This window comes from Leptosomus discolor, chromosome 2 (genome assembly GCF_034619465.1).
Source record: "Leptosomus discolor isolate bLepDis1 chromosome 2, bLepDis1.hap2, whole genome shotgun sequence".
NCBI classification, from domain to species: domain Eukaryota; kingdom Metazoa; phylum Chordata; class Aves; order Leptosomiformes; family Leptosomidae; genus Leptosomus; species Leptosomus discolor.
Window position 1 is genome coordinate 3,219,151 of NC_141392.1, and position 12,987 is coordinate 3,232,137.

A 12,987-nucleotide genomic window follows, 5' to 3' on the forward strand; every position below is an offset into this window, starting at 1 on the left:
TAGACACCTGGCTGGACATGAGCCAACAGTGTCCTGGCCTGTATCAGAGGTGATGTGGCCAGCAGGAGCAGGGAGGTGATCATGCCCCTGTACTTGGCACTGGTGAGGCTGCCCCTCGAGTGCTATGTGTGGTTTTGGGCCCCTCACTACAGGGAGGACATTGAGATGCTGGAGTGTGTCCAGAGATGGGCAGCAAAGCTGGTGAAGCATCTAAAGCCTAAGTCTTACAAGCAGTGGTTGAGGGAACTGGGGTTGTTTAGTCTGGAGAAAAGGAGGCCGAGAGGAGACCTTGTCGCTCTCTACAACTGCCTGAAAGGAGGTTGTAGTGAGGTGGGGGTTGGTCTCTTCTCACAAATAACAAGTAAAAGGACAAGAGGAAATTGCTTCAAGTTCTGCTGGGGAGGTTTAGATTGGACGTAAGGAAAAATTTCTTCACTGAATGGGTTGTTAACCACTGGAACAGGCTGCCCAGGGAAGTGGTTGAGTCACCATCCCTGGAGATATTTAAAAGATGTGGAGGTGTGGTGCTTAGTGACATGGTTTATTAGTGGAACTTGGCAATGCTACGTTAATGGTTGGACTCAATGATCTTAAAGGTCTCTTCCAACCTAAACACTAAACCACAGCAAGAGGAGCCAAAACTCCAGCTTTGACGGATGGTCTTTGCTTTGGCAGCTCGGAGACCTTCAGGATCTAGTGCTGCTCAAAACTTCCTACAGTATTCAGGACCTGTATGGGACTAACAGGTATGATGTAGGGTGCAGGGGAAGCATGCACCTCTCTGCAGCTGTGGCAGGAGGTGAAGCAAGGCACTTGTGTGTGTCAAGAGGAACAGTAGGTGCCTGTGATCAGGCATCTAAATTCCACCCTAAATCTCCACTGCTTTTTCAGACATATGTCCCTCACTATCCCTGTACTCTGTTGTGATAGTGGTACCCCATCCTGGGCTACATCAAAAGTGTGGCCAGCAGGTCAAGGGAGGTGATTCTCACCTACTCCACTCTCATGAGACCCCACCTGCAGTGCTGCGTCTGGGGCCCCCAGTACAAGAAAGATGTGGACCTGCTTGAGCAGAGCCGGTGGATGGAAAAGAATCTGAGAGCAGAAGCATCTCTTCCATGAGGAAATGCTCTGAGTGTTTGGGTAGTTCAGCCTGGAGAGGAGAAGGCTCTGGGGAGACCTTCTTGTGGCTTTTCCAACTTAGAGGGCCTCTAAGAAAGATGGAGAGACGTTTTACCAGGGCTTGTAGTGTGATAAGACAAGGAGTCGTGGTTTTAAACCAAAACAGGGTAGAATTACATTAGATATAAGGAAGAAATTTAGTATGAGGGTGTTGAGCCACTGCAACCAGTTGCCCAGATAAACTGTGGGTGCCCCATCCCTGGGAATGTTCAAAGTTAGACAGGGCAGGGCTTTGAGCAACCTGGTCTAGTGAAGGATGTTCATGCCCGTGGCAGAGGGATTGGAACTAGATGATCTGTAAAGGTCCCTTCCAACCCAAGCCATTTGATGATGCTGTTGCTACGACATCTTGAATGAAATGACAAGTTCCTCTTCCAGTAACATAGGCTGCATTTTATTTCGAAATCTGTGAGGGTAGATCTGAAGTGCTCTTGTCATCTTCAGCCTTGTAGCTTCCTCTGCTCCCACAACATTGCTCAACTTTGCCTTTGTTCCTTCCATAGTGTTTCTAGTGCTACACCTTTTGTATCTGTCTAAAAAAGCAATTTAAACTCTTCATTCTGCTGGTTTGCTTGCTTTCTTGTATAACTGCATCAATAAAAGTCCTCTTCTAAAGAGCACTTCACAAAGCATGTGTCTAGATTTGCAATGCACAGTAAAATATCCCTGTACAGGGTAATTGAATTCTCATGAGTGCTGGCACACTGTCTCCCACTAAAATTGTGGGATTGCATTCTGCCCTCCAGGAGTTTGGGATTTAGTTGCTTTTGAATTTTTGTTTTTTAATTCTCTGGATAGTTTCTCAGTAGTTTCTTCTGCCATGTTTGACTGGCTCATGTAATTCATACTTGACAGGAACATTTACCAGGACAGATAAAAGACATTGTAATGAAAATAACATTTTCTGGTAACAATGCTGTCAGTCTAAACATGTGTCTGCTTCAAATGTAAGCATACAGATTCATGGGTCCTGCAGGGACCAAAGAGGGAACCCGTTTCCAGGCTGGGAAAGCTCTTCATGGGGCAGAAAAACTCTGCAGGTGACTGTTCTCATCCCAGGTCTGTCCTCCACTTGAGGACAGAAACAACAGAATAACCCCTCAAACACAGCTTTGTACTGCATTTTCAGTCTATCCTACCTGACCTACAGGAGATTGATTTTATTTGTGTCTCTAGAAGATGATGCTTAATTTTGTAGCATGCTGAAATATTAGGCTGTACTTTGTTCCCTTGATTTTGAGACCGTGTGCTATGCAAGTTGATTTAGGTGTTTAAAAAGTTTACTTTGACATCTGTGCCTCTGAATGCCAAATGCTTTTTCCTTGATCCAGAAAATGAGAGGGGCCAAGAGATTATTCTTGTCGAAATGCACCTTGTCAAAACAAACTTCAGGGATAGGAAGAGAAAATGGATCAGCTTCAAAGCATGAATGAGGCATCTAAGGACAGACCTGGGATGTCTGGTCCTGGAGTGGAAACCCTTGTGGTCAGGGCTGAGTCCTCCTCTCTGTTCAGACAGCTTATATTTGGAACCATTTGTGAAATAAGCCAGCTGACCTGGGAGCTGCCTGTGCCTAATCAACAGAAGTAGAGAGAAGCAGGAATGTGCCTCAAGTCAGTTTTGGGTCTGTTCTTTAAAATGCCTTCGCTGAGACTGTGGGCAGAAGCATTCTGCATTTGGGAATCTGTGTTTCCAAACTCTATCCTGTTTTCCTTAATCTGGCAAGAACAGGTCTTAAGAACGGGGTGGGGGTGGCACAGGGTGGTGATTGGTGCCCTGTGCTGTTATAGACTGCTATGGGATTGAGCACAGCCCACCCTTCCTTCTGAAGCTGTGTGGGTGTGTGAAAGGAAGAAAATAAGGGACCATGTGGTGCAGTGGTTTATTTTCAGCTGAGAGACACAAATGCAGAGATTCAGCCTCTTATCTAAAACAAACAGAAGAACAACAACAAACACCACCAAAAAAAAAACCCAAACAAACAAAACAATATTCCTCATATGGATGTTTTTGTACATATTGTTGTCTTTGACAGGAGTGTTTATTCTTTGGGGGGGGCTTGAAATACTGTTTTGAAGCTGCTCAGGCAGAGAATGAAATGGAATGGGTGGGAGGGGATCGTCTGTGTTTTGGGAAGTTACTGAAAGCCCAGTGTTACTGTTCAGGACTGGATGTGTGCTGTCAGTCTGGGCTGAACAGCTCTGAAGAGACCGAGGAGGAGTGTCTCTTCTGTGCATGACAAATGCTTGCTCTTGCAGCTTTGGGTTCAAAAGCTTGATGTCATGAAAACTTGAAAGTCTTACAACAGTGGCAGGATAGAGGGCTCTCCATGGTTAGATAGCTGGTGAAACACTGTTCAAGATTTGCCTTTACTGAAGTTGTGGGACTTGAAAGTTTTGTTGTAAGAGCTGAGCTGCTACAGCCTGAGAGAAAACTCAGCTGGCAGATGTCGCCAGGGAGTTTCTCGCTGAATCCAGTCACTCCTCTTGTGGAAGCTCATTTGCCGCTTTCCACTAGCGGGGAGGATGCTGAAAGGTTTCTTTTTTTCTGGCGCTCTTGAGCTACTGAAGTCATTGGTTCATTAGTAACTAAGGAACAGAAGCATTTACAGGAAAAGCTCCTAGAAGCTGGTGATGGACTTCTCTCTGAAAGAAAAGTTGTTTTGATCCCGTTTGGTGTTTTTTTTTCTGGAGGATGAGGGATTTGTCCAGAGTGATCCAACTGCTGACGAAGGATGTTGTAAAATATGACTTGGGAAGCATAGTTAATGTTACATCATCTGGTCTGTCAAGCAGCCCTACAGAAGGGGCTGAGAATAATGACTTTACTTCAAAGGGTTGATTAGTCTTGCATAATGTCAGATGACCACATTAAACTTGATACTGGGCAATGTAATATGGGAAGGGAATGCAATAAATATGGCCATGTGGGGGATGTCAGATGTCCTGAAGTGTCATCTCACTTTATGATCTCTGGAAAATGTATTGCTCAGGTATCTTTAATGATACTTCTTTTGTACTACCTATAATAGAGGCAGCGCTGTAATTCTTGATGTACCTCCTCCTTTGACATAGCTTCAGTACTTAAAGGAGATGGACTGTTGGAGGTGTTGCCTGTAATGGATTCAGATTAGCTCATTACACAGAAGCTGAACTAAGTAGTTATAAAATCAGGATAAATCTCATCTGGTTTTGGGGAGTGAGGGGGGGGGAGTTCAAAGAAGAAAGCCTGCTCCCATACTAATGCGTTTCCAAAATCTCTTTTGGTTTTCAGGGATCATTGTACCTGAAGGACTGATCCTCAACAGGACTGCTCTGTCATGGGGTGAACAGTGGGTCGAAGGACTCTATTACGATGAAGCTCAGTGTTGGGTGTTTTGGTGTAGTGTTGTGGTTTTTTTTTCCCCCGCAACAGTTAAGTGTTCTTACAAACTGGTGGTTGGAGCATCAACATTTGCAGGACTCTTTTGACAAATTTATGGTAACTAATGAGAAATTAGATCTTAATGGATGGGCTTAGGAAGTAGTAAAAGCATCCTGTCATTCATATGCTTTCGTATTTCCTTCAAATTAGAAGTGGCGAAAAGTGATGACAAATTGCAAGGGGGATAAGCTTGTTCTGTCTGCTGCAGAATTGTGCTGTGCTGCAGCCTGTTTCTAAAATTCTGTTCTTAGAGGTGCTGTTGTGGCAAGCCAAAGCATCGTGTTAGGTGGGAAAGTGCTTTCAGGAATGTGACTGTGTTTAAGCCCCACAAGAATGAATTCATTTCAGTTTGAAACCTGGAAATCATTCTTGGGCAGGAGGAGTCTCCTCCCAATAAATGCAAGGTGACATTGGGTCAAATCTTTCTGGGGTAGCAGTGTTGTGCTCCGCCCCATTTGGGCAGTGAACTGAGGACAAAACTGTCTTGTAAATTCAGTTGATGTCCATGCTATGAATTGAATAAACCTGTTGGGTGGCCAGCTTAGCTTCCACTCTGGGTTGGCTTTTATTGATGCAGATCTATAGCTTATGCTGACACAACAGATGGTTTAGTAAGATCCATATTATACAGGAAAGAATGTTGAGTCAGAGTAAGCATGAAGCTAAAAATGTGTCATCTTCATCTATCTTGGACTTGGTTCCTGTGCTGATCCTGAGTAGAATAGCCTAATGTGTCACATTGGGCTTCTCAAAAAGGGCAGTAAAGTTTAAAAGTAACTGCCTGGTGCTTCTGGGATAAAAGGCAGTAAATGTAAGCTGAACCCTCCTCTCCTGAGGTAGATCTGTCATTGTTAATGTCTGAGGGGAAGAATACCAAGGCCATACCAATGCATGGTTTAGTGCCAGGTTGCCCAGCTTTTACTTTTGGAGATGAAGATGAGCATTTTGGTGGTCCCAGTGGTTGTAACGTTACACGTGAGCCTTTAGCTTAAGCAAGTTGAAGTCTTGCTTATTATCCTGCAATGTTAAAAGCATGAAAAAGCTGTGACGTAAGTATTCCCATTGAAAAACAGACAACCGAAGATGTAAGAAATACAAATGTGAGGAGGAATTTCTCATTCTGATGCATGTACTTTTATATGGTGATGGGAGAAGAGGGAAGATAACCCCAGGAGTCACTGGCTGCTTTGAAAGCTCCAAGAATTCTCCCTTCCACTCTGAATGATGCTGTTCCATGGTGTGTTTTGTCCCATCTGAGTCCTCTGAGGGTTTATACTTTGTGTGCTCGGCTTTCGCTGTATTAGAATGGTGCTTTTGTAGCATTGATCACCTTGGATCCGTGTGGATGCTGTTTTTGTTGCAGCAGCAGGAGTTTCAAAGATGTGTTGAAAAGTGATTAAAATGCTTCCTTTTACAGTAGGGTCTGTGAAGACAAATGATGGCCACAGAAGGAGACTTTCCTATGAAGGTGCTAAGGATTTGTAAGGAATTCTGTCTTCAGACTGTTGAACGAGCTAATTTATCACTGGAGATTAATGATACTGAATTATATACATACACTGAAAGGCTCCCAGTCTCTGTGCTCTGGCCTGTCTTAATTTTTCTGCTTCCATTTTATGTTCCTTATGCTGTGCCATTACTCATTTCTTTAATGTCCTTCATCATCCATTCTTGCCTTCTGACTTCTCTACCTTAACCACTTAGCCTTGTTTCCACCCTCTTCTCCTCCGCTGTCCTTCTGTGATACATTTTCACCACAGCAAAACTACTGCTGTTTTTCCTCCCATGGTTGAGTATAGCTGGGAAAAACCAAAACAAAACCAAAACACAGAACTAAAATGCAAGAACCAGTGCTTTTAGCAACAACAGTATAATCCTGAGTGTAAGAAATCTATTTGAACTTTTGTAATTTGACCCAAAATTTGGGTACTCACTCAAGAACCTTGTCCTTGTCTATGTGTGTTCAGTGCTTTGGTGTTGCAGAAGGTATTGAATCACTTTTCAAGAAAATACAGTACCTCTTATTTGAGTAACTACTCACATTGTAAATCTGGCGCTGTATAACTTGTGATTCTTGTTCGTGTGGGCCAAAATCTCTGGGAAATGGGGATTAGTATGTATTAAAATAAAATGTAAGTCAATTTGTCTGATACCAAACATGGTATTTAGCTGAACCAGAGTAAACTGTGGCATAGAGTGAACAAATTAAGTAGTCTTGGAATTTATATTTGATTGTCTTAGTGCAACAGACGGCAGATAATAGCCAATTGTCTACCAAATCAGTCATCACCACAAAAAGGCATGTCTAATTATTTTACTCTTGTAGTTTGCTAATCTCCTGATTAGAGTTGTCTTCTCACACTATGAGAAACCAATATAAGTAGAATGCTTCTACTTTTTCATTAAATGGAGGGATAGAGGCTTGCTTTTTCTAAGATGTAATTAAAGTTGGTTGTTCTTGCATTCATGAAAGCAATACATGAAAACTTGATTTAGAAGAAAATACTTCGAGGCTTGCTGACTCCAAAAGAGCTAATTTTCCTAGTGCAAGCAGTTTTAGGATGTTTTCAGGGTATTTTCAAAGGTAGTCTTGATTCTAAATGAAACTGCATCTTTTATCTTGTCATAATTTTAATGGGTGAATTTGGATTAACTTGATGGGGTCATCTGCATGCATGATCAATAGTTACTTCTTGGGAAGATGTGTGACACTTAGTAGCTTCTGAAATTATTATGAGCCATAATTTGAGTTTATCTTGAATGTTCCTTCTAATTCCTTTATTAAAGTCTTAACCTGGTGATGAGAGGGGGGGTGAAACAGTCCTGTATAACTTCAGTAACCACCCTTGTAAAATGAAGACCTTTTAAACGATGTGTAACCTGAAAGTTACTTTTTAAAGACTGCTTGAGGGAAGTGTTAGGTTTGAAAGTGTTTTTCTCTCCCCATATTCTGGTCATCCATCCTTATTCAGCCGACATGGATCTGTAGATGGCATTTTAGTTTGAGTTACTGGTTATGTGTTTCTCTACACACACCTGTAGACCTAATTTCGGTCGTGATGGGTTTGTTCTCCTTCAGGTATGCTGAGCATAGATCACTATGCTACAGGTTTGTGTGTTTCCGTAGACACATGGGGTTAAACTTCAGTGGGATGCATTCATTTTACACTAGGGACTTCAGCGCAGACAGACTTTGGCAGCATTTATTGGCATAGATAAAATGATTTAAATCAGGCACACAAGGGTCTGAATTTCAAAGATCCACAAGCTTGTGCATCTTTTGACTTCAGGGGGAGCTGGCTAAACTCTTTAAAATTATGGCTATGAGGCACTAGCTACAGTTAAGTTGCATGTAAATACAGGCAGTTATTCTTGCAACACGATACAGGTATCTACTAAATGTTGTACTACTTGCGTGTACAAGGGCATCTTGTAATTAAATGTAGTGTCTTAATCTGGGCAGAAGCATGATGCATGTGTTGTTTAAAAAGCAAACAACTTTGTTAATTGGAAGGATACAAGAGGAGAGGACTAGAGAGGTCTGTAGTCCAAAAATGCCAATTCTACTTCTTTTAGACCAAGGTGATTGCACTGGTGTCTAAATTTTAGTCACATCGGTTGTAGTGGAAAGCATTCAGTTCGCCTTTCCTGAAAGCCAGAATTACTACTCTGTTTTAAAACAATCCTTCGTGTGCCCCGGGTTCCTTTTAATCAGCTGGGATTAAATGAGTTTTCCTCCACTCAGTGTTAGTGTGTTGTACCATTAGGTTTATGCTGTTGACTGTATCTGAGACATCTGTGCTGGGCCTTCCTCTGGAAAAAGAATGCAGAGTGAGCTGCGTTATTGCAGCCTGCTAATCCTGACACTTGTAATTCAGTTTATATGAATGTGGAGAGAGGAGAGGAGGACTAATGTCTCTTTAATTAGATGCAGTGAGTAAGCTGGGCCTCTGAGCCAGGTGAGGCATCTGCTAGGTTTGAGCAAGCAGCCAGCGCGAAATTTTTCAGTTCAGTAACAGTTAATTTCCTTTGTGCTCAGAAGAGTTTGTGTGTACTTTCCCCTGCCCCCTCAGCACTTGGGGTAGCTGATGGTGGCATCTGCAGCCTGTCAAACTGTGCAAAAAAAGGAGGTACCTGCTCTTTCTGTGGTTTCGGGAAAAATATGCTGGATGTGGGGAAAAGCTGCTGTTCATGGAAGAAAAGCTGAGCTGGAAAAGCTTTTATCCGTGTTCTGTAAGAATGCTTGGGGAATATCTGCTGAATACAGTGAATTAGCTTGGTTTCATTTATGGGATAGCAGAAATACTGCTGTTGGAAAGAAAACCTCTCCCCGAAGGACTTGCTGCTGTCCCTGTCTTTTTGTGAGATAATAAATCCCACAATTGGGATGTGTCCAAGAGAGCAAGGCTAGCTCAGTTTGGGTTTCAGTGAGGGCATGGTATAGTTGCTTGTGTCTTCTTTTCAGTTCCTTGTGGCACAAAGGTATTTCTTTGCAGTTCTTTGGTGTGCTATGCAAACACGTAGCAGCATCTTGTACCCCTTATGCTAAGCAGTGCTGTTGTGGCTTCTAGTGGTCATTTTCACACTCCTCTACCCAGGCTGCATGAAAGCATTCAGTTTAAATCCTTGCAGTGTCTGAGACTTGTTATTTCTCTTTCAGAGTTCAGATGGGTCCCTCTCTGGGGTTATGCAGAAGTGGAAGGAGTATCAGCTCCAATGCCTGAAATACTTGTACGAGGCACCCCCCATTGCGGCAGGTAAGCCCACTTGGTGGGGATAGAATGTATTAATTTGTACAATGCCTGATAACAGTAGCAAGGGAGTGATGAAATGAGAACTTGAAAATACTTCTCCGTCTTACTTTCCAGTCCATTTCTTCTTTATCCCATTTGCTCTCTGTGGGACTCTCCTCTCTGCTGAGGAAGCATTTTCTAGAACAATTTCATTGTAAAGATGCTCGTCTTTATGTCCAGAGTGGTTTGTGGTGGCTGTAGCCCGTCAAAGCAGCACACTAATGTAATACCCCTGAGACTTTTTTAGGGTTCAAGGTTGAGAGAGCGCACAGGTGTTAGGAAACCTGTGACTATGCTGTTCACATTGACCTAGCACTTTGTGGGCCTTAAAGTTGGTATAAATTAATTTGAGCATTGCAAAATGCTGAAATGGCTTTAAAAAAAAAAAAATCAAAAACAAACCAAAGGGCAAAAAAAAACCCCAAACCCACAACAAACCAACCAACCAAAAAAAAAAAAAACCCCGAAAAAAGCCTTAGTGAAAATGAGAATGCAGCTTGTCTTAGCAGATGAGCTGCTGTAATGTGCTGAGAGCAGCTGTGGTGTGCCAGCATCATGGTGTTTAGAGGACACTGGTGATTTGTCAGTGACGCTCACAACTGGGCACAGTGCAGCCTCTCCTATGCCTCAGTGCTTTTGTGACACACTGAGAGATAAGATGGGTCTAAAGTTGTGTCTGTGAAGAATTATTTCAAAACTGTTAATTTTCCTTCACTTAACTACATTATTATGGCAGGGTGAGAGCAGTAGCTGGTGACAGCAGTGGCAGGGAAACATTCATCTCCTCTGCTCTATTATCCTGCTGAGTGCTGCCCTCTAACAATGACAGTCTAATAAATCTGAAGTATTCTCATGTTGATTAAGCTGTAATGCAAAGTTACGGTCGTGTGTGAGTATTTCGTTGATGGATCTATATATTAGGCTAGATTTTCCAACTGCACAACTCTGAACCATTCTTGGAAATAATTACAGTTTTTGTAGCAAAATTATTTTTAATTAAACTGAGACACTTAAGAATGTAAAAGAAAAGATGAGAATGGATTAGTATTGTAGATGGCGTTTTAGTTTGAGTTTCTCATACCTTGGTTTAGTCAAAGACCCTTATCTGTTCTTCAATTCCCCCCTGAAACAACAGTTTCCTGGTTTTTGTGGGGATGAACTTTTGGACAAGGAAATCTCGCCTAACTCCATACCAAAGCTTAATTGTATGATGTTGTTGTGGCTTAAATGCACATGTCTTTCCTTTTCTGCTCTTCAGTCTTTTCCTCCTTGCAGCACTAGTGCAAGGCAATGGCATGACCCTCCCTTACATCTCTCTGCAGAAGGCAAGTTCTGCAACAGGACATTTGACAATTATGCCTGCTGGCCAGACGGACTGCCCGGCACCTATGTGAATGTCAGCTGCCCCTGGTACCTCCCCTGGGCTAACGCAGGTAAGAGCCTTTCCTTACAGGCGTAGCTTTAAACCAACTCCGTTTTCCTTGTATAGTCTTAGTGAGGATAAATTTGGCTTAAATGGGTCTGAATACAGTCAGTTCTCTGCGGAATAAAGTAGGAATGGGGCTCAGCATGATACGCTCTTATCTCATTTAGCAAGAGAAAATGAAAATGAGAGAAGAGACTGTTCTTTAAGGGTTGCACTTAGTTTGGATTTTTGTGCTTTTTTGCTGCTTGAATAGTGGTGACTATTGATAAAATAGTAGCGTGGTGCTTGCTGAAGACTATCTAACAATAATAATGGTGTAGTTTGAAAACTGAGCTAAAACTAGCAAAGCTAGATGGTAGGTTGTTCTGGAGCAGCTGAAGGCAAAAAGGTCTAAAGTGAAAGTGTTTTGTGCTGCTTCCTGAGATAAACTTGTTTCTCAGCATGCTGCAAGATGAAGGCATTGTCAGTGATTGCAAAACCTTTTTTTTTCTCTAAAGGACTGAATGTCACCTTTTAAATTTTACATCCTTATGTACACTGGGTGCCACTTGAAAGCAATGTGTATTGGATGGCTTCGTCTGCTGTTCTGCCTTTGAAAGCAGTGTCTTGTACAGCTTGTTCTTTGTGAAGGACCTTCCGATGTTTTGAAGTCTAAATGAAACAGTTTGACTCGCTACCTTGGTGTGGCAAATTGGCTTTGGCCACTGTTTTAAGGGATAGATGATACTGGTTCAGTGAGGATGTATAAATCTGAATGCTGCATGTAAAGGTGATTTAAGTGTGGAGTTTGTGTTATAAGTGTTGGTATGACGGGCTTTCAGGAACGGGAGAAAAGTAATAGGATGGTCAAAGGATGCTTAGATGTATTGGCTAATGTGGGAGCTGGACATGATGCAAATGGAATGGAGTAAGGGGTGGAGGTTGTACTGCATCTGGCTGGAATGGAGGTAACTTTCTTCCTAGCAGCCTGTATGGTGCTGTTCTTCATATCTATGGTTAAAGCGTTGATAGTGCACCAGTGGTTCGGCTGTTGCTGAACGGTGCTTGCCCAGCATCAAAGCTCTTGCTCCAGCCTGTGCCCTGCCTGAGGCCAGTAGGCTGGGGTTCTGCAGGAGGTTGGGAGGCAACATAAATGGGACAGCTGACCTGATGTGACCAAAGGGATGTTCTCTACCATAGGACATTGTGGTCAGCAGTGAAAGCTCAGGGAAAGGGGGAAGAAGTGGGTGGAGGACACTCATGGTAATGATGTTTGTCTTCCTGAGTGATGGTTATGTGTGCTGAGGCCCTGCTTTCCAAGAAGTAGCTGGGCATCTGCCTGCTGATGGGAAGCAGTGAATAAATTCCTTATTTTGCTTTGCTTGTGCTTGCAGCATTTGCTTTGCTTATTAAACTGTCATTGTTTGAAGGGGTAGTGGTGTGTGTGGGGGGTGAAATCCTCGCACCAAAATCAAAATGTCATCACAACACTGACAAAAGTGGACAATTTACGCACACAATAAAGCTCCATCTCTTGTCCCTTCACTGCTTTACAACCACAAAAGATTCCCCACAATTATTGCCCTCTGTGGCCACAGGCAGTCCCGGTTTTGCCCATTACCTCTCCCAGTTACTGTCTTTATCCTGACCAATGAGCTTTTCCATCTCATTTTCTCCCCCATCATGTTGAGGAGGGGGAGTGGCTGGGTGGGCTTTTGGCAGCTGGCTGAGGTCAGCTCATCACATCCACCATGATACCTTTGAGGGCTGCAAGGAAGTCTCTGCTCTGGTGCCTGCATTGCCTCCTCCCCTTCATCTTCTCTGACCTCTGTGCTCACAGAGCTGTTTCTCACACTTGTTTTTCCCCTCACTCTGCACTGGCAGGCAGTGTTTGGTGCCTTCTTACATTTCCCCTGAGGCAGCAACCATCATGGCTGAGGGGCTCAGTGGTGGGTCCATTGGAACCAGCTGTGCCCAGCAATGGGGCAGCTCCAGCCTCTCCTGACAGAGGCCACCCTGCAGTCCCATCCTGCCAACATCTAGACACAGATGCCCTTGGCAACCTGCTGTAGCACTTCATGGCTTTTACAGTTGAGTGGGACAGATGCTTGGAAATGTACCAGTTTGGTGGTGGGATGTATGCGTGCGGGGAAATGTCAGGTCAACTGTCACAACCTATTAACT

General features: G+C 43.3%; 1 protein-coding gene across 1 annotated transcript in view; it reads left to right on the forward strand.

The window, feature by feature from the left end:
• GLP1R (glucagon like peptide 1 receptor) overlaps positions 1-12,987 on the forward strand; it is an 85,267-nt gene that overhangs the window by 20,386 nt on the left and 51,894 nt on the right. Inside the window, exons 4-5 of the mRNA XM_086461910.1 lie at positions 9,266-9,362; positions 10,721-10,831. Of these exons, the coding sequence (XP_086318036.1) occupies positions 9,266-9,362; positions 10,721-10,831 (208 nt within the window). The remainder of the gene's footprint in view (positions 1-9,265; positions 9,363-10,720; positions 10,832-12,987) is intronic.